Source organism: Harpia harpyja, chromosome 12 (genome assembly GCF_026419915.1).
Source record: "Harpia harpyja isolate bHarHar1 chromosome 12, bHarHar1 primary haplotype, whole genome shotgun sequence".
NCBI classification, from domain to species: domain Eukaryota; kingdom Metazoa; phylum Chordata; class Aves; order Accipitriformes; family Accipitridae; genus Harpia; species Harpia harpyja.
The window spans coordinates 15826973-15846324 of record NC_068951.1 but is presented as its reverse complement, the minus strand read 5'-3'; the positions used below and the strand labels follow the sequence as shown (position 1 = coordinate 15846324).

Genomic DNA, 19352 nt, shown 5'->3' with positions numbered 1-19352 from the left:
CGTGCAGCCCCACCACGTGGGTGAAGCAGGTCTGGATCACTCTGATGCTTAAAGACAGGGCAAGAGCAAGCGATTACGCACCAAGCTTGATCTTGCATCTCTAAGCCAGACTCCTGAGGCTGAGGTTTTTCATAGGTACCAACTGCCTTGGATTTTGGTCCGTCTTGGGTAATGGTAGGGTCTGTGGATTCTCCCAACCACCACAAAGTCCACGAAGCCACTAACTCCACCCCATGCCAGCAGAGAGGTGCTTGACAGGCAGGACCCCCAGCTAATGCCTTCGTTCCTCTGCAGGAGCCGTGAACCTGCCAGCAGCAGCGCTCGGGATGCTCTTAGGAGGAATCATCATGAAACGCTTTGCCTTCTCCCTCCGGGCCATCCCCCGGTTTGCTGTGGTGGTGCTCGTTTTTTCCATCCTCATCTGCCTGCCCATTTTCTTCATGGGCTGCTCCACAGGGCGCATCAATGGGATCTACCCCCCCAGGTAACACAGGCGCTTGGGTTGTTTCCAGCTCCTTATTCATCCAACTCTTGACCTGATTATCCATGGGGTGGGATACATGCAGGTGGAAGAGAAGAGGCAGTAGACATCACCACACTACTTCTTGCTCCTGATTCCACTGCCTGGAGGAGATCTAAGCGCTATACAGCGCAGAAAGTTTGGCAGGGCATTTATTCCCGATTTTCTGTACCAAACAAGCAGGGTATATTTTTCACTCTGGATTTCTAGGGGGAAATAAGTAGTATTGGTTCCCATGTCCACATCAACCCCACACAGGAGCACCTCGCACGCTCCCTTTGTTCCAGCTGCACATAACCTTTCTCCTCACCTGGGTGGCAACTTTTGGCTCTTACCATGTCTTTTTAAGATAAAAATGACATTTAGACTCCAGCCCAGGCTTGCTGTGAAGTGCTTCGTGTTCATTTCTCAATGCACTGCCAGCAAGGGCCTTTCATACAAATGTTTTCCTTCGCCGGCAATGAGCCTCCTGTCCCAGGGGTATGGTGGAGGGATGAGGGACAGAGCAGTCCATGCGCTTTTCCCACTTAAAAGCCACTTAAATAACCATGGTGAAGGAAAGCAACGGCACTCTGCAAATTGATGCGTGGGCAACGTGTTTATATTTTGCTCTGAGATCTGCATGGCATGCACTGCAGATTCAGGAGTGTATGGAAGTCCACTGAGGCACTGACATCTCAAGCTTTCTGTGTGGGAGCAAGGCTTCAAATGCGAGGAGATCCCTCAGCTCAAGATCAGGTGCTACAAGTGCCAAATTTTGGCAGGCAGCTTGGCCTCACAGTGTTCACCTCTTGCCGCCAGTGTCAGGTCAACTGCCTGTCTCAGCTCCTCTGGGACACCAGTCTTGATGGGCTTTGCTGATGTAAATAGGAGCTGCTGGAGGGACTTGCATGGAAAAGGAGTCTGTTGCCTCCTATTATTTTGGAAGCCTCCCCCCATGCAATGGCAGCACTGCATAAATGCCTTTTTGCTGGATCCCTAGGGAGCTGTGAGCTACGTGGATGGGTGAACATGAGTTCTGCCCCATCCCACCATGCCCCAGGGCAGGTCCCTGGTGCCAGCTTCCCGCAGGAGATGGACCATGCCGCTCCGGCAGATGAACTCCTTTAGGTAGTAAGGCAAGACAAGACAGATAATTCAGTTTGTTCTCTTGACTTTCATGCTGTCGTCAGGCATGTTTGGAAATGAGCCCACTTCCAGTTTCTGTCTGAATGGTGTTTCCAGCTGGGGCTGTTTGCACATCTGTTTGTGCATTTCTGGATGGAGCCCAGATAGATACATTTCTCCAGGCATTTGGCTGATTAGTTTTCAGTGGGATGGGGGGGGGGGGGAGTAGGTGTGTGAGTACTTGTTTGCAGACATAATATAATTACTGTTAAGTTCACTGTACACTTGCAGAGGTACCTGCCGGGGATCAGGGTCTGGCACAAGGCCAGCCTGCTGCTGGCAGTGTCCCAGCGCAAATAGGAATGGGGAAACTGGCTAACTAGTAAGAGGGATTTTTCTTCCTCCTGTCCTATTTCTTAATTTTTTAAAATTTTTTTCTCCTCCTTTTTGGCAGTACATTGAGTTCCCAGCAGCAGGTTAAGACGCCGAGTGGGTGCCACTGCTCTGAGCACATCTTTCACCCAGTGTGCGGCGAAAACAACGTGGAGTACCTCTCCCCCTGCTTCGCTGGCTGCACAAACAGCACTGCTAATTCTTCCACTCCCAAACAAGTGGTGAGCAAAACAAGTGGTTTACAAAGCAGAGTGCACCTTGCTTGGTGGAGGCTGCAGCGATGCTGTAGGAACCTGACAAATGCAATAAAGGGGTAGAGCCTTTTTGACACAGTAGGCAGGGAGGTCTGCCAGAGGAACTGAAGTCCTGAGGAGGTGCAACAAAAGATTGCTGTAATGAATGCCCTGGGACTCTGCTTGGAGAAGTTGGGATGGTAGCACATCCCATTGCAGGATGTCATGGCCATGCCTTAAAATTGGAGCTGACACTCTCGTCAGTCTTCTGCAAAGTGCTGTGGTCTGGTGCGTTGCTAAAAACCCAGCTCTGGGCTTTGAGAGTTTTATGTTTGTTTTTTCCAAATGTTTCCAACAGATCTACAAGAACTGTTCCCTGATCCCTGGTGGGAACGGGCTGTCCTCTGCCAAGACAGGCTCCTGTCCACTCAGCTGCTCCCACATGCTCCTTCCTGCCATATTCCTTATCTCTTTTGCTGCTCTGGTAGCCTGCCTGTCCCACAACCCCCTCTACATGATGGTTTTACGGTGAGCAGTGGGCAGGGGTTTCGAAAGGCACTGCGGGAAGCGTGAAGTGATGGGTTCCCCATGCTGGGATCAAAGTGCTTGGCCAAATGCAGAGCCATGGCTGGCGGCTCTGACCTCCCATGGCTTCTTCCCTGCAGGGTGGTGAACCAGGATGAGAAGTCGTTTGCCATCGGAGTCCAGTTCTTACTAATGAGGCTGCTGGGTGAGTGTCCATCTCCTAATAAGGCTGGGGGAAGGCAGCAGACTGCTCAGAGGCTTGCTCGAGCCCCAGGAGGTGTTGAACCTCCTTGGGGACAGCAGGCAAAGGATGCAGGCAGGGCAGGGCAGGCAGCCTGACTCCATCCTCTCCTCTCCAAAGCATGGCTGCCGGCTCCGGCCATGTTCGGTGCCCTCATCGACTCCTCCTGCATCTACTGGCAGAAGCAGTGCACCCAGCGCCGGTTCTGCGCCTACTACAACAATGACTTCCTCCGCAACAGGTACCTCCCTACATCCCGCTCCCAGCATCCCTCCTGGCAGGGATGACCACAGGGATGGTCCCCAGCTCAACCTGGTGCTGGCTGGAGGTGCCACCTCCAGACATGGCATCTCCCTGCTCTTCTCCCAACAGATACCTGGGGCTACAGGTGGGCTACAAGGTGGTGGGCACCATCCTTCTCGCCCTCATCAGCTGGAAAGTGAAGAGGAGCAAGGAGTACAACGTGCAGGAGAAGGCAGCGGGGCTGGTGTAGCCCACCCAAGGACTGACTCTGCACACCCCATTACCCACTGCCAGTACTTTTTGTCTTTTTTGGGTTTGTTTTTCCTCCTAAGGGAGCGACTTCACCTTAGCAGCTCTGAGCTCCTCTCCTGCAGCCCGCGGCACCGTCATGCTCCTGGCGAGGGATGCTCCATGCCAGCCCCCTCCTGGGACTGGCTCCTCCCAGGCTTTCCAGCCGCACCTTGCCCATCGCTTTGGGGAGGGGGCAGCCCCCCACTACCTGGAGCAGGAGGCAGACAGGGGCTGGAGTGCAGCCCCATCCCATATACGCGGAGAGGTGCCTGCTGTGGGCGATGGTCCCCGCTCCGACGTGACATTTCCAGATGGGTAATGCCCTCCAGGCTGGGACAGGAGCAGGGGAGATGGCTGCCAACCCTGTGGGGCTGCCCCATGTCCCCCCCCCATCCGCACCCCTCGCAGAGGTCAGCGTGGACACAGCATACATATTGTGAAAAGTTATCACTAGGAGTTTATTGCAGAACATTTGGGGGTTTGTTGCTCTTTTTTTTTTTTTAAATAAAGGTCACTTTTCCAACTGCGGTGCTTTGCTGGTCTCCCCCCACCCCAAGAGCTGTCCCCACCGGCAAGGCAAGGCAGTGGGGATGCCTGCAGGTCGCATCCTGGCAGATGCTGAGTGCATCCCTCGCTGGCAAAGGTGAAGAAATGGTGGCAGATGGGGGACGTGCTCCACCAGCAATGTGGGGGCTGCGAGGGGCTGCGCAGAGTGCATGAAACCCCATGAAACCTGCTGGCCCGCAGCACAATGCCTGCAGTCTACCGCACCCTGCCTCTGGTCCCATGCCAGCAGCTCCCTGCCTGCAGCCCCCCTGCCCACAGCCCTATGCACCCTGCTTAAATCATCCTGCACCCTGCCCACAGCCCCATGCCAAAAGGTGCCTGCACAATTCAGCACACAGTAGGCAGGGGGCTGTGGGCAGGGGTGGGGGGCAAAGGCAAAGCAGCAGGAGTGTGCAGGCAGGGTGGGGCAGGAGCTGTGGGCATGGGGGGGGCAGAGTGCTGCACACGAGGGGCTGCAGGCAGGGGTCTGTTGCCCTGGTGTTGCTGTCATAGAGGGTTGCAGGCAGGGTGCAGTGGGCTGCAGACAGGGTAAAACAGGCAGGGGGCTGTGGGCAGGGGGGCTAGAGACAGGGTGCAGTGGGCTGCAGGAAGTGTCTGCGGGCAAGAACTGCAGGCAGGGTGTAGGGGGCTGCAGGCAAAGGACAGGGGGTTGCAGGCATGGTGTTGGAGGCAGAGGACTGCCAGGATAGTTCAGGTGGGTGCAGGCATGGCTTGTGGGCAGGGGGTTGCAGGCAGGGTTCATGGGGCAGGAAGGGTCTGTGGGGAGGGAGCTGCAGGCAAAAGCCTTGCAGGCATGGCCCAGGGGGCTGCAGGCAGGGTGCTACAGGTATGGGGCTGATGCCCCAGTAAGCTTTGGGCATGGGGATGAAGGCAGAGGACTGCAGGTAGCATGCAGGAGTCTGCAGGCTGGGGGCAGGGTGCTGCAGTTATGGGGCTATGGGCAGAGGGCTTGGGCATGGAGCACTAGGCAAGATGCAGGCAGCTGAGGGCAAGAGCTCTAGGCACAGGGGTGTTGGCAGTGAGTTGCAGGCAGGGGCAGGAGGCAAGGATCTGTGGGAATGAGGCTGCAGGCAGGATGCAAGGGGTTGCGGGTAGGGGTCTACAGGCAGGGTGCAGAGGGCTGTGGGTAGGGTAGAGTGGGCATCCAGCATGGGGATGCAGGCAGGTGGCTGCATTGGGCAGGGGGTTGCAGGCATGGATCTGTCAGCAGAGGTCTGCAGACAGCAGGCAGGGAGCAGAGGTTTGCAGGCAAGTGGCTGTGGGCATGGGGCTGGGAGCTCTAGGCAGGATGCATGGGGCTGTGGGAATGAGCCAATGGCAGGGGGCTGTAGGCAGGGCAGGCAGGGGGCTGTTAGCTGGTGCTGCAGTCAGAGTGCAGGGGGTTCTGGTTGTTGGGATGCAGGCAGGGGGTTCTAGGCTGGGTGCAGGGGGCTGTAGGCAGGGGGTTGTGGGCAGGGGGCTTTGGGCATGGACCTGCAGGAAGAGGGCTGCAGACAGGGTGCTTGGGGCTACAGGCAGTGGGCAGGAGTGTGCAGTGGGTTGCAGGAAGGTTTGGTGGGCAGGGTCTGCAGGCAGTTTTCAGGGGTCTGCAGGCAGTTTTCAGAGGGCTGCAGGAAGGGTCTGTGGGCAGGGAGCTGCAGGCACAGAGCAGAGATTTGCAGACATGCAGCTTTGGGCACAGAGCTCTAGGCAGGGTGCAGGGGGCTGCAGGCAGGGGCTGCAGGAAGGGTCTGTGGGCAGGGGGCAGGCTGTTGCAGGCAAGGGTTTACAGGCAGGGGTCTGCAGGCATAGTGCAGCAGGGTGCAGGCAGGGGGTGTGGGCAGAGGGCTGCAGGGAGGGTTCATGGGGCTGCAGGCAGAGGGCCTGCAGGAATGGCATAGGGGGCTGCAGGCAGGGTGCACAGGTATGGGGCTGATGGAAGGGGGCAGCAGGTAGGGCAGAGCAGGCATCAGGTAGGGCAGAGCAGGCATCAGGCACGTGGATGCAGGCAGAGGCCCACAGGCAGTGCACAGAGGACTGCAGGCAGCATGGCAAGGACTGCAGGTGGGGGCAGGTTTGTGCAGGACGTATCCCTGCCTGTCACATCACTGAAGGGAGTGCAGCAGCTCCAGGGCCTCCCTGATCTGCTCTGGCAGAGCTTCTCCTGCCCCACAGCACTACCCAGGACCTCTCCTTTCCTGGCAGGATAAAGGCAGCCCACTAGAAGGGGAAGAGAAGTGTCAGCTGGTGGGACATGGGGATGCACCCACTGATGATGATGGCCTGCTGTCACCTGTAGAGGGTGACATGGGAGCACCACTTGACAGGTATCACAAGAATTGCATCATGAGCTTATCTGAAGAGTGCCTGGTGCCAGGCAAAGGACACACCATCCACCTCACTGAGCAGATGCTGCTAAAAGGTGAAGCCAAGAGCAAAGGGCTTGACATGAATGCACTAGGTCTGAGAAGGTCACATCTCTTCCATGGCTTCTGCAGGAGGGGTGGCTGCTGAAGCACACTTGCCACCCATAGGGGACCATGTCAGTTGCTGCTGGTTGGGATCAGCAATACTATCCAACAGGGATGAGATAGCAAAGGATGCTGGAGAGTCAGTTGGTGGGTCCAGATCAGCAAGGTCCATGGCCAGGCACAGACGTGGCCGTGGCCTAGCTGGAGATGGCTACACCTACAATGTAGCTCAGGAAGGGACTGAAGGGCCAAGGCTCGGGCAAGATGGGGCTCCTGGGCCCATGGGCAAGGAGCATGGGCCAGTCAGGGCCACGACACTTTCCTCCTCCCTTACATTGTGGCTGTATCCCCTCCTGGGCAGCATCACAGACTAGAAGAGAGATGACCTGATGGGATGGGGAGGGACAGGACAGGAGCGGAAGAGTTTTCTTAGGTAAATGTATTCAGCCTCTGCTGTCCTTACTCCATCGCTGTGCAGGGCAAGGTGTGACTTTTCTTTTCACTGTGTTCTTGGCAAACAGTCCTGCTTGCATCCATGCTCATGGAGGGAGTAAAGGGACAGGAGAGCAGAGGAGGGAAGAGAACAGGAGGGGAGCTGCCTTGGATTTGCTCTGGATTAGCAAGTCTTTGCAAAAATTAGGTCTGCCCATGCTATTCCTCTTTCCGTTCCCCCTCCACTTGGCAAGTTTTCCCTCAACACCCACATGACCTTCCTTAACTCTGCTTTCTCCACCTTCATCCCATCAGGGGTAACATCAAGCTGGACAAGCCCCAGGAGGTGCCAGCCAGCAAAAGCATACAAGGTGGCCCAAATAGGGCCAACACAGAAGCTCCTGGCCCCAAAGGTGTCAAGGTGGCTGGGGCTGGCCAATGGCTTCATGCACAGGAAAGGTCACAGTTGCAACACCTGGTTTTGGGAGCCTTGGAAACCACCACCACTGGGGATGCCAGTGTTCAGGCATCATGCTATTTTTGCTTTTCTTTGCCTTTCAGCAATTGCTCCTCCACTTTGATGTGGTTTCTGCTATCCTGGATCTCACTGTGCTTGTCGATCTCCTCCGAAAGCACCCTTCCTTTCCAGGGGAACAATTTGCAGGCAAAGCACAACCCATAGTGAAAAACATTGATCAAAAGAGCTTTAAAGTACAGTGAAAGCCTCAATCCCTGCAGCTGTGTAAATGCAGCAGGGTGACTGACACTGGGTCAGGCAGCTGGAGCAGAAGGGACTGAGTTTATCACATCCCACTGTCTCGCCAAAGCCATTTAAACACACTGGCTGCCAAGCTGCAGCCTGAGGAGCAACTTGCCTGGCCAGCACAAAGCCACAGGCTGGGAGGAAGGTAAGAGCAAAAAACAAAGCACAAAACTGACTGGGGGGGGGAAAGAAAAAAAACCAAGAAAACAACATTCAGAGTTTCCAGTCCCGCCTTTTTCCCCTCAGCCACTGGAGAAAAACAGCCCCAAATATTTAACAGGCAAATCACAGAGCGCAGCCCAAAAAACCACATGCAGCTCTGCAACAGCCCAAAGGATGCTCCATCCTCCAGCATGAGCAGCACTGGGTGCAGCCCCAGCTCAGCCATGCAGCCGCACAGCCACCCCCCAGCCATGCTCAGGCAGGGAAAGCCGAGGCTTCTCCATCCAGCTGTAAAGCTGCAGGGTGCCATAGCCACCTCCACCACAGAGCAGGGCAAGCGCTCTGTGACTTAAACCACAACAGCTGCACCCAGTGCACTGCAGCTGGCTCAAGTTTTCCTGTGCATTTGAGCAAAGTACCTTTTTTGTTAAGTTTCTGGGTTGGTGGTTTTTATCAAGTCTCCAACATTCAGACTAAGGAGTAAATACGCACCCAAAAAAAAAAAACCCACCCCAAAAGCCCTGTGTGTGGAGGAAGCATTGTTTTTTGACAAGACAGACCTGGCCACCAAGCAGGAAGGTTGATCTCCATCATCATGCTGAGCAGAAGCAAAGCCCCAGTTCGTGCGGATTTGACACCACTGAGAAGAGTCAAAGCAAATACAGGCAGACTAAAACAAGACTTGAGAACAAACATTTAAGCAAAAAAATTTTATTTAAGGAATACTTTTAGTAAGAATAACTTAAAACCAACCATGGCCTCATGCTACCTTCCCCCCTTAACCCAGCAGAGGCTGGTGCTTGGCCTCTGCTTTTCAAGGAGACAAGTCTTTGCAAGTAGAATAACCACCCAAAGAAACAGCAATATTCTCACTTCAGCATTACAGATTCAAAGCAGGCAGCCTAGGAAGGATCTCCAGCTAAAGGAGTTCAAAGCATGACAAACATGTTCCAACAATGCTCTGGCTGCAGGAAATAGAAGAATATAACATACTTTGTGAATATAACCCTCCCCACCTCCTGCATGGATAGCAGAAGAGCCACTGGGTTCACAAGACTAGAAATGCAAGGCCCAGCTCCCTCACAAGCACAGGACCTTGCTCTTGCTGCTAACAGTTGGCAATGCTACAGCGAAGCAGAAAATGCCTCAGACAAAAAGGAAAAGAACACAACAGACTAGTTGAGTGATGAAGGAAGTATCAAATCAGAGAGGAGCCTGCAAAGGACATAAAAAGCCTACCAGGAGCCAGCCACTCCCTCCTACCCTAAAACAAAAGGGGAAGCAACAAAAACAAAGGAAAAATTTCAATGCCGTAGGACCTCACAATATGTGGTGTGGAGAGCAATCATCCTCACATAGGTGCTGCACAGAAATGACAGCCCATCAGAGCACAAAGCTATATTAAGTTGCTGGGCAGGGCAACTGTTTTAAGGCTGTTCAGGAAGGGGAAGCTGAACGCCCAGCACAGCACCAGGGGCTTGTCTCCCACCTGACCAAGCACCAATGCTGCTGGAAGATCTCCCTTTGGATAACCGATGCTCCCGGCCAGAGCATGGGAAGGAGGAGAGCAAATGCCCCTTGGACAGTTAGAAGCATGCTGAATCAGAGCCCTTCAACACTCCAAGCCTCTGAGCAGCCTCGTGAGCCACTGAGATAACTACAGTGACAGGCATTCCCTGAATCTTCCCTGCAAGTTTAACAGTTGAGATCACACACAGCAACAGCTTTGGCTTTAAACACCACAGACAAATGAGAACGAACTGGGAAAATCTCACATTTCTTCCCCCTCTTCATTGAGCATCTTCCTCAGGAGGAGGAATCAGACTAATGTGCTAGCAGTTCCTTGACTTTTCCTCTCACTTTGCCACAATTGCTGACTAATTACACATAAAAAAAATATCTTACTGCCATCACTGGAGCAGGAGATGGGCAGGGGACTGCACAACAAATGCCTATCATGCCAGATCTCACACGTAATGTAGGTACAAATCTAAAAACATGCCCACCTCATAGTTTCAAGTGAAGACCCTACTATAACTCCGCCACTTGGAGAGTGTGCTTACATGTCTGTGGGAGAAGAGCCTGAAGTATGGGAAGGAGAAGCAGAGCAAAACAAGCTTTCAAGACATAGCCTTCAGTTAAAGAAAAACTCCCAAGAACTGTCCAACAGTGGAAATCACCCAAAGACACGGGCACCGCAGCCGGACACAGGGAGTGCACAGTGACAAAGGCAGAGGAGCCAGCCTGGTTTTGGCATTTAATAGATCACTCCAGTCCCACAGAAACGGGACTGCACCAGTTTGGAAGAATAGGAAGGTAGGAGACACAGAGGAAAACAGCTTTTTATACTCTCTTCAATGATTGCCCAACTGAGAGAGAGTCTGTGCACTTTGCTGGGTCAGCATAGGTGATGTGCACAGTGCTCCCAAGCAGCGAGAGGCTGGGGAAAAAAGTCTGAATCAGGAGGTGATCAGTAGTTCTGAGAGGCAACAGGGTTGCAAAGCTAAACCAAGGCAGAAGACGACACGCAGACTCCAATCTCACCTGGCAGTGCACTCCTTCCTAATTTGCTTGGCAACTACCAAATGAAAAGCCTAAAGATTAAAGAAACACAGAAGGCCAGAGATCAACATCCCAGAGGAAGATAAAGGAAGAGGAGAGAGGAAAAAAATGTTGCAGTGTGAAGGGACAGAGGAAATCACACCAGCAATTGTGTCACGATGCTCCCAAGCCCATGAGCAGCAGAGGAAGATACCACAATGCTGACTTCCAGCTTAAGTTTCTTCTTTCTACAGCAAGATGAGATTTGAGTGCTTCAGACCACCTTTTTCCTTTCAGTCCCCAAGTGTCCTGCCCCCCAGCCTCCCCAAGTCTCTCCCTCCAGCCCTGCCCTTCTCCGTTCAGGCGATCTTGGCCAGCCATTTCTCAAGGCCCTCGAAGTCAGCATCTCCCTCCTCTCCCTTGCTGCCCCGAGCACTGCACTCCACAAATTCCACCTTCATGGGTAGCTGGGAGAAGTCGAAGTCCTTGCCCTTCTTCCCCAGTTGGGTAGGTCCCCCAGTAGCTGAGCCATCCAGACTGGTGGGGGCTGCAGAGCGGGTCACTCGTAAGGTATTGCTGCAAGCAGAGAAGGGAAAGGGTCAAGAACTGTGAAGCAGGGGAACATTACCTACACCATGGCTGCTGAGATATTTTGGACCCAACTCTGTCAGCAGGATGCCAACTACACCAAGGATACAAGGTCCCATGGCTCTGCCCTGTGAGGCACAGGCAAGGGCAGGCACTGTGGCGACTTCTCCTAAATACCTGCTGGAAGGCACAACTGCAGAGAGGCTCCAGAGAGCAAGACAGACAAGAGACCACTCAATAAGAGGGTGCTTAAACAGGTTTTGTTTTGTAATAAACAGCAGCATGAGTCAGGCGATGATGTCCCCATCTGAATTTCCCCAATATCCCTGTGGCAGACACCAGTCACCAGGAATTACACATGATTTAGCTCACAGGGCTCAGGGTCTGCACTAGTTTAACAGATTAACTGGGAAGAGAAAAGCACCCATGATATCAGGCATCATGCAGGGCCTCACCCCACTGCCACTTGAGTGTGCCAAACACCTTTGGGGACTGAGAGGGGGATCAAGTCTCCCCACTGTTCCCATGAGCAGTGCTTGCCCAAGGACCAGGCTGCAATGTCACTACTGCTTCTGCAGCTTGCTGCAGCATTTCAACTCCCTGCCATGTGTGGAGAGGAAGGATGGACCCCCTTGTCCACACTCACCAGGCATCCAAGGCAGAAGAAGCACAGGGAGATGGAACAGCCCAACAGATGCAGAGGCACCGCGACTTGACTGCCTCCGAGGTCCCAAAAAGCAAGGCTAGGGAAGTTAAAGGGCTGCACCAGGCAGAGATGCAAACAGCAATCTCTCCCCGGGTCTTCAACTGCCTAGTAGAGCCTCATGGCTGGACTGCTCCATCTCTTCCAGAGACAGAGCAGTCTGGCAGTGCCTGCTTCTCAGTCAACCCCAGCTACTCCTTATTCACAGGACGGAGCTAAATTAATGGGGCATAGGCAAAGAACAACACTGCCGAGAGGTATGAGTTCAGGAATAAGAGAGGAGACACTTCCTTGGGTTCTCCACACAAGGACATCCAAGTACGCCAGCGCAGGGAGGAGGATGGCAGCAATCTGCCAGCCTGCAGGAATAACACTGCCTAACAGGGCACATACAACCTACCTAGAAATCCAACTTCTACACACAGGCAACTGGCAAACCAAGGAATGCTTATTTTCCTGGAGAGCTTGAATATGTGGCAACTAATTCCCTTAAAAACGGGAAGGTCAGGTATTCAGCCTGGAAGAGGCACCAGCACAAATAACCCTGCTGCCGTCTACTGGCCGAAGAGACTGCAGAATCACAGAATCATTTAGGCTGGAAAAGACCCTTAAGATTGAGTCCAACTGTAAACCTAACACTGCCAAGTCCACCACTTGGCAACAAGATGGCCAGATCCCACAAACATGCATTTGTTCGGAGACCAAAGAGCTACTCTCCTCCTCCTACCTCCAAGACCACCTTCCTGTTAACTGCAAACCAGCAAACAGGACCCACAGGCAACAGGAAGGCAAAATACCCATTTCTGAGTGTGTGTGGGGAAGGAAAATCTCTACTAGATGCTGGTGGAGAAGTCCACCACAGCACAAGAGCTGCACATGTCTCTCCCAGAGCCGATTTGACCCAACTACAATTAGGGGACTCACAGACAGAATCTTCATGCAGAGAGATTAAATATAGCTTAAAAAAATCATCTTCTACTTGCCCCCTCCCCAGATGGACTTGCCAGCTGTTGACAGTGCAGCTCATTCAGCTGGCAGTTTACAATGTAGCACAGTTTACAAGCCACCTTCTCCTTCCACTTGCTCTTACAGCTTAAAATTAGCAACAGATCATACATCATTTGTCTTCCCAGGTTAATGTCCTTTCTAGGGAGGATACAGAGCCAACATGGAGTCCCAAACAGGCTCCTGCAATGCCTGTTAGCAGACCAGGAAAACTAGACGGTGTTTCCCCAGCTCTCAAGCTTTGCGTGCCAAGCCCTTTCATGCCAGAGCAGCCCTGCAAAAAAAGCTGTGCCAGTACAACCAAGCAGACCTACTGAGATCTTCACACCACTCACAGAAAGTCTGCCATTTGGAAGCCAACCCTGCCTGTACCTGAGAAAGGACAGCGCCCTGGGCCATGGGAGGTTATCCCTTAGCCTAGGGATGGCAGCTTTTAGGAAAGGATTGGGATGTTGTTTCTCCAACCCACAGCTTCTAGGAGGCAATACGCTGTCTGTGCCTACTGCTTTTTTGCATGCTTTAGCAAGGAGCAATCTTCTCTCATCCTGGTTACACCTACACAGACAAAACAGACTGCTCTGTTTCTACAATGAACTTCGATGTGGCTCAAGGAAGCTCACTGAGCACTGAGGTAAGAGATAGAAAGGAGAAGAGAATAGAGAAGCTCAGAGGGTTTAAGATCCAATTTCATACTTACAGCTCTTTCTCCAGCTGCTGTTGAATAAGTTTTGCTGATTTTGCCATTGTGACATCTAGAGACAGAAAAGAAAATGAAATCAGCTCTTTGGTTTTATGTCAGAATTCAGAACCTGGTTCCTTCTCCTAAAGGTACAGTAAGGCCTGCGCACACTGTGCAGTCATAAGAGTTACTGGGACAAAGATGGCTGTGTCTGCACTAGGATAGGGGATGCTGGAGCTTTGGGTTTGCAGGCGTGAATGGGAGCAATCCAAATGTCTGGTATAACGTAGGGAATTAATTTCTTTTTGCTAGCCAGTAAGTTGCTTCAAACAGAGGACAGGGTTTGATGTCCCACTCACAAGGCCAGGCATTCTCACCTGTCCTAGCATTATGGAGCTCAACACAGTGCTTTTTAATCTATGGCACATGGAGCCATGAAGGCCTCAGGCAGCTCCTGAAGTAGGGCATGAAGCAACTAAGAAAACGAAACCTGACACTGCCCAAAAGCTTCAGATTGTTATACAGGGATCCACACCTTCACTGTAAATGCTGTAGGGATCTGAAAATCTAGTCCTTTCCAGTAACTGGATGTTCCTGCTAGTCCAATCAACAGAGAATATATAATCTTGGCAGCTGAACGGCTGTCTGATTTTAACATTAAGGCTACCAAATGGGTACAGATGGTTCATTATGCTCAAGTTGATCCTATTTTCTGCTGCCTGCAGATTCAGGAAGACAGTTCTGCACAAGCAGAAAGCCACCTGCCTTACTTAAGGCCACCTAAAAAGCTGCAGCTCTCCCAAGTGGTGCTCCACTATGCTATTAGACACACCTGACTGAAGAATTCTTCCAATGGCTGCTAGAAATGCTCCTGCTGAGCAGTCCAAGTTTAAAACTAAGTTCTAGCCTTCATTTTGCTGAAATCCCAACTCCTAAGAAATTCAGCACCCATGGCATGAACCCCTATCACTCAAGGACTGAATCGAATGTCCAGCCCGCAAGGCAGCACACAATACCTTGCTTATTGCAAGCAATCAGCAGCGCGGGTGCGTTTTTGAGTACAGTGCTATCAACCAGGACCTGGTACAGGAACTCCGCCACATCCTTCACCTCCCGCTGGAAAGCCACACTGTCCACCACAAACACAATGGCTCTGGAGGAAAGAGGGAAGAACATGTGCTGGGCCTGAAGCTCTCCCACCGTCTTCCCCTGCAAATATTCCAGCCTGGGCTAACATACTAGTTTCCACATCTGATCTCAACCAACCCAAGAGCAGGTTAGCACGTGCTGGCTAAAATACACCCCATGTCCAGCCCCAGCAGGAAATCTTTCCCTCTCTGCCCCAGGGATATACCACATCCCCTAACCCTCCCTGCTGCAGCTGCTTTGCCTCCTGATGCACTACAAACACAGGTAAGTGGGAAAGCAGAACAATAACTAACCCCTGCTATCCCACAGCACAGCTCTGACTCTCAGGGCACCATCACACAGAGCAAATCCAGCCCAGCTCAGAGCATCCCCACACCGTCATTTGGTTTATCCCTTCCCGAAACATCACCTTCCCCCTCCTCCCCTGCCAATCGCCTCCAAATTACCTGGCTGCAGCCTTGAACCTCTCCAAGAACTGAAGCCGCAAACTCTCATGGCCTGGAAGGTCGATTAAGGTCACGTTAGCGCTCTGGGAACAGAAGCAAGAAGGTATCAGCAACACCTAATCTAGGGGTACCTGTGATCACGGACCAGGGAAAACCAGTCTGATTTTGGATTCCAGTTAGCCTGGCGTTGAGGCAGCAGTGGGTGAGTGAATCCCCATAGCAGGCAGAATCACGTGACTCTCCCCAAGGTGCAGTCTTTCCACCAGCCCAAACAATTCTGACAGGCAAAAGAAATGCTGAGGAACGACATTCATGGTCCGGACTCAGTAAAGAGGGTGCCAACACCAGCAAACCACCCAGCAGAGCCGAGAGGACAGAGCATGACCACAGAGAAAAGAGAATGTTCAACCCATTTCTCATCCACAGTACCTGCCCCTACAACTACCACACGCACAGCACGAGCGACAAAGCTTCATCAGTCACCTCTCGGTACACCAGCAGATTTACACCATCCCTGACAGCAAGTAGATCCCTGCACAGCAAAACCATGAACTCCTGTCCTGCAAGTCCCTGATACAGAATGCTAATCCTACAGTCTCTGAATCAAGGTTACCTATTCACACACAGAATCTACCCAACTGCAAGACTACCTAAATACACAAAACTTTGCTGGGAATAACACAAAAATGCCTTTGCAAGACACTTTTTTAACTGAAAGCTACAAACATTTGCCTTTCCACAGGCTGCCAGCCAGAGAAAGCAGTGACTTTAAAGAGAACAAATGCCTCTCACATGCTTCTGATTGAGATGTGGCAAAGTAGGGCCACGTCACCATTCTCAAGAGGGGAGAGAACACTACAGAAGACCCTACCTACTCACTGCTCTTGGATTTTAACAGAACCCTTGCCTACAATTTAAAAAAAAAAAAAAGCAACAGTCCGTATTGCAGCACCTCTCCCCCTTCAAATCCCTCCTGTCTGCTCAATCTTAGAGACACAAATACAAAAAAAAAGCCCTGCACTTCCCTTTACTAAGTTTTCAACCTCTTATTATCACCACCATTACTGAAGATTGCCTCAGAGAAGCCACAAAAACATCCTCTACTTTTACAATTTGCCAGCACATAACATGCTGCCAGCTTTCACTGCCACATGTGCACCCAGCAAGAGAAAGAAACTCTTCTGAAACAAAAGAGATCAGAGTAAACTGAAAATAACTAGGTCTGTGGCAGCCCAAGACCTGAAAGTAACCCAAACCCTTTTTGAGACCTTATGAAGTTCAGCTGGAGACTCTTTTTAAGCCTGCTAAACCTGTTAAATTCAGGTTTTCTTGGGAGACGCAGAAATTACTGCCAAGCAAATACACCAAACACAACAGAATAACATTCCCTCACAAATCTCCCTCCTGCTCCGAACCACACTGCTGTCCCCACAGTGCCATGTGTTTTACTCCACTTGTAAAAGCAGCTCCTTTTCCTCTTTTATAGAAAAAAACACCACACATTACCCATCTTTCAAAACACGATACACAGACATGGTTTTCAATCAAAAAGGTTTCACAATTTGAAAAGCAAAGAAAAAAAAAAACCTGCAGAGACGAGGAGTCCCTAATACCTCCCAGTATTTTCCTACTTTCTCAGCGCAGGTTGCCTAGAAAAATCCTACACTCGGACCAAACCAGGCACTGATTTCGAGCTGGGAAGACTGAGCAACACAAAAAGCATCAAGCCAGGTTTAGCAGAGAGAGCAGAAAAACAAAGGTGCCAGCTGGCTGTCGCAACCACGCACAAGTTAGAGCCGAAAAAACTGCCTGCTCACCTTGTCATTGCTGACTCTGTAAACTGCAGAGCTGTCAGTTATCGAAGTCTGTGTATCGCGGTATTTGCCTGTCAACAGCTGTGGAAAAAAAGTCATTTTCAGAGAAAGGAGGCTGGCGGAACACTGGCATCACATTTCATCCACTCAGTGATCTGTAAGGGGTAACAGACTTCAGATATCTGATTTCAATTTACGTGCATGAAACAATTTCAGGCTTTTTCTTCCCCAAAGAATTTTAAAAGCACCCATTAAGGAAAAAAAAAAAATCTACTTATATACCGAATCTCCACGTTGCTAAAACAAGAAGGAAGGGAGTGTGCCTGCAAATCCTACAGAGCACTTCGACCTCCGTGCGAGAGGCCCGCCCGGGGCCCCTTCCGCGGCCGCTACGCCCCCCCCGCCCCCGGCTCCCCACTCACCCGAGCGAAAAGCAGCGTCTTCCCCGCGTCGCAGAGGCCCAGCAGCAGCACCGCCTTCCGGCTGCTCCTCCTGCCCTGCACGAACCTCCAGATCACTACGAGAGAGAGAGGAGGGGGCACCTAAGCCCGCCGTTGGCGGCACCGGCCCCCCCTCAGCGAGCGCGGCCCGGGGCCGCTGCTCCCCAGCAGGCTCCCAGGGCGCGACTGGAGGGCGGGTGTCCCCCGCGGGCCAGAACTCACGCAGCGTGATGGCGACGGCGAGCAGCGCCAGGAGGACGGAGAGCACGGCGGGGTCGGGCGGCCGCAGCTCCCGCCCCAGCGCCTCCAGGTGCGGCTCCAGCCTCCCCGCCATGGCCAGCCGCCCGCACACGTCGCCGTACCGCTTCCGCTTCCAGCCCCGCGGCCTGCCGGGAAGGGCTGTCAGGAGGCCCGGGGCGTGGGGTCTCACGGGAGTTGTAGTTCCGGGGGGGGGGGGGGTCCCCGCTGAGGAGGAGGAGGGAAGAGGGAGGCGGGCTGGGGCCGGGGCCGGGGCCGGGGCCGGGGCCGGGCTCGGGCCCAGGGCTCTGCGGCTTGGACCGGCCCTCGAAGTGAGGGAGCACGTTGCCTTTACCGCATGGGGGGAGGGGGTTAATGCACAGCAGGGCACCGGGTGTAGTGGGTGGCTGCAGTGGCCTGAGATCCGTGGAGGTCTGGGAGGTGATCATGCCCCCTCGGCTCAGCACCAGGTCCTTGATTTGAGACTCAAACATCATGAGATGTTTGGCCACACCTAGGTAGTGTGTCTGGTTTTGCCCCCCTCCCCAGTTCAAGCAAGACATCCATGAAGGACAGCAAGCTCAGAAGAGAGCCACCAAGATGGTCAGGGGGCTGGAGGCTCGACCTGTGGGGTGAGGCTCAGGGACCAGGACTTGTTGAGCCTGGAGAAGAGATGGTCACATTTGTACCAGGCACCAGGAAGATGGTGCCAGGCTTTTCACAGTGGTGCAGGATGAGGAGCAATGGGAATACATTAAAACAAGAGAGGTTCAGAGTGGGTATGAGAGAAACTTCTTCCCCTTGTCAACCAGTGGGGCAGGTTGCCCAGGGAGGTCATGGAGTCACCATCCTTGGAGGTTCTCAGTGCCTGACTGGGTCAAGCCCTGACCAACCTGGTTGACCCCTTTCTTTGAGCAGGAGGTTGGACTGGAGACCCCCAGAGATCCCTTCCCACTTGAGTTACTCTGTGATCCTTTAGTGAGGTTCCTTTTTGCCATGCCTTCTACTTATGGGACAAGGGTTACACCTGATTCGGAGTACAGATGATACAGCTTTTCTTGGGAAAGTTTTCTAACTGTAGCCATAATTAGTTGTGGAAGCACACTCTTACAGGCACTGTATCTCTTTCTTTGCTAGTTCTTAAGAACAGGTTAAAAAAGCCATCTGTCCAGTATACTTCATCCTACATAAATGTAAGGAACTAAATTTCATTGCTTCCTGTCACACTCTACATTTCTGTCTTTGTCGTGGTTTAACCCCAGCCAGCAACTAAGTACCACACAGCCGCTCACTCACTCCCCCCCCCCCCAGTGGGATGGGGGAGAAAATCGGGAAAAGAAGTAAAACTTGTGGGTTGAGATAAGAATGGTTTAATAGAACAGAAAAGAAGAAACTAATAATGATAATGATAACACTAATAAAATGACAGCAGTAATAATAAAAGGATTGGAATATACAAATGATGCACAGTGCAATTGCTCACCACCCGCCAATTGATGCCCAGTTAATCCCCGAGCGGCGATCCCCTGCCCCCCCCCAGTTTCTATACTAGGTGTGATGTCACATGGTACGGAATACCTCTTTGGCTAGTTTGGGTCAGCTGTCCTGGCTGTGTCCCCTCCCAACTTCTTGTGCCCCTCCAGCCTTCTTGCTGGCTGGGCATGAGAAGCTGAAAAATCCTTGACTTTAGACTAAACATTACTTAGCGACAACTGAAAACATCAGTGTGTTATCAACATTCTTCACATACTGAACTCAAAACATAGCACTGCACCAGCTACTAGGAAGACAATCAAGTCTATCCCAGCCGAAACCAGGACAGT

The 19352-nt window shown here is 52.3% G+C and overlaps 2 protein-coding genes across 2 annotated transcripts in view; one reads left to right on the top strand and one right to left on the bottom strand.

The window, feature by feature from the left end:
* Positions 1-4076, top strand: part of SLCO2A1 (solute carrier organic anion transporter family member 2A1) — a 28752-nt gene extending 24676 nt beyond the window's left edge. The window contains exons 9-14 of the mRNA XM_052802751.1: positions 295-484; positions 2082-2241; positions 2612-2781; positions 2919-2983; positions 3140-3260; positions 3392-4076. Of these exons, the coding sequence (XP_052658711.1) occupies positions 295-484; positions 2082-2241; positions 2612-2781; positions 2919-2983; positions 3140-3260; positions 3392-3512 (827 nt within the window). The 3' untranslated portion in view covers positions 3513-4076. The remainder of the gene's footprint in view (positions 1-294; positions 485-2081; positions 2242-2611; positions 2782-2918; positions 2984-3139; positions 3261-3391) is intronic.
* A 4546-nt stretch (positions 4077-8622) lies between these two features.
* SRPRB (SRP receptor subunit beta) lies at positions 8623-17665 on the bottom strand. Its single transcript, XM_052802750.1, has 7 exons — positions 17515-17665; positions 17275-17369; positions 16856-16933; positions 15039-15121; positions 14460-14596; positions 13462-13516; positions 8623-11044 (listed from the first exon to the last, which is right to left on the bottom strand). Exons 1-7 carry the CDS (start codon positions 17624-17626, stop codon positions 10828-10830), a joined length of 777 nt encoding a protein of 258 aa, XP_052658710.1. The 5' UTR covers positions 17627-17665; the 3' UTR covers positions 8623-10827.
* Positions 17666-19352: the final 1687 nt, after the last annotated feature.

Coding starts and splice junctions, on each gene's coding strand:
- SRPRB (XM_052802750.1), bottom strand. CDS start 17,626: ATGGCGGGGAGGCTGGAGCCGCACCTGGAGGCGCTGGGGCGGGAGCTG. Junction 16,934..17,274: donor AGACGCTGCTTTTCGCTCGG/GTGAGTGGGGAG, acceptor TTTTTTCCACAG/CTGTTGACAGGCAAATACCG. Junction 14,597..15,038: donor AGGTTCAAGGCTGCAGCCAG/GTAATTTGGAGG, acceptor TCTTTCCTCCAG/AGCCATTGTGTTTGTGGTGG.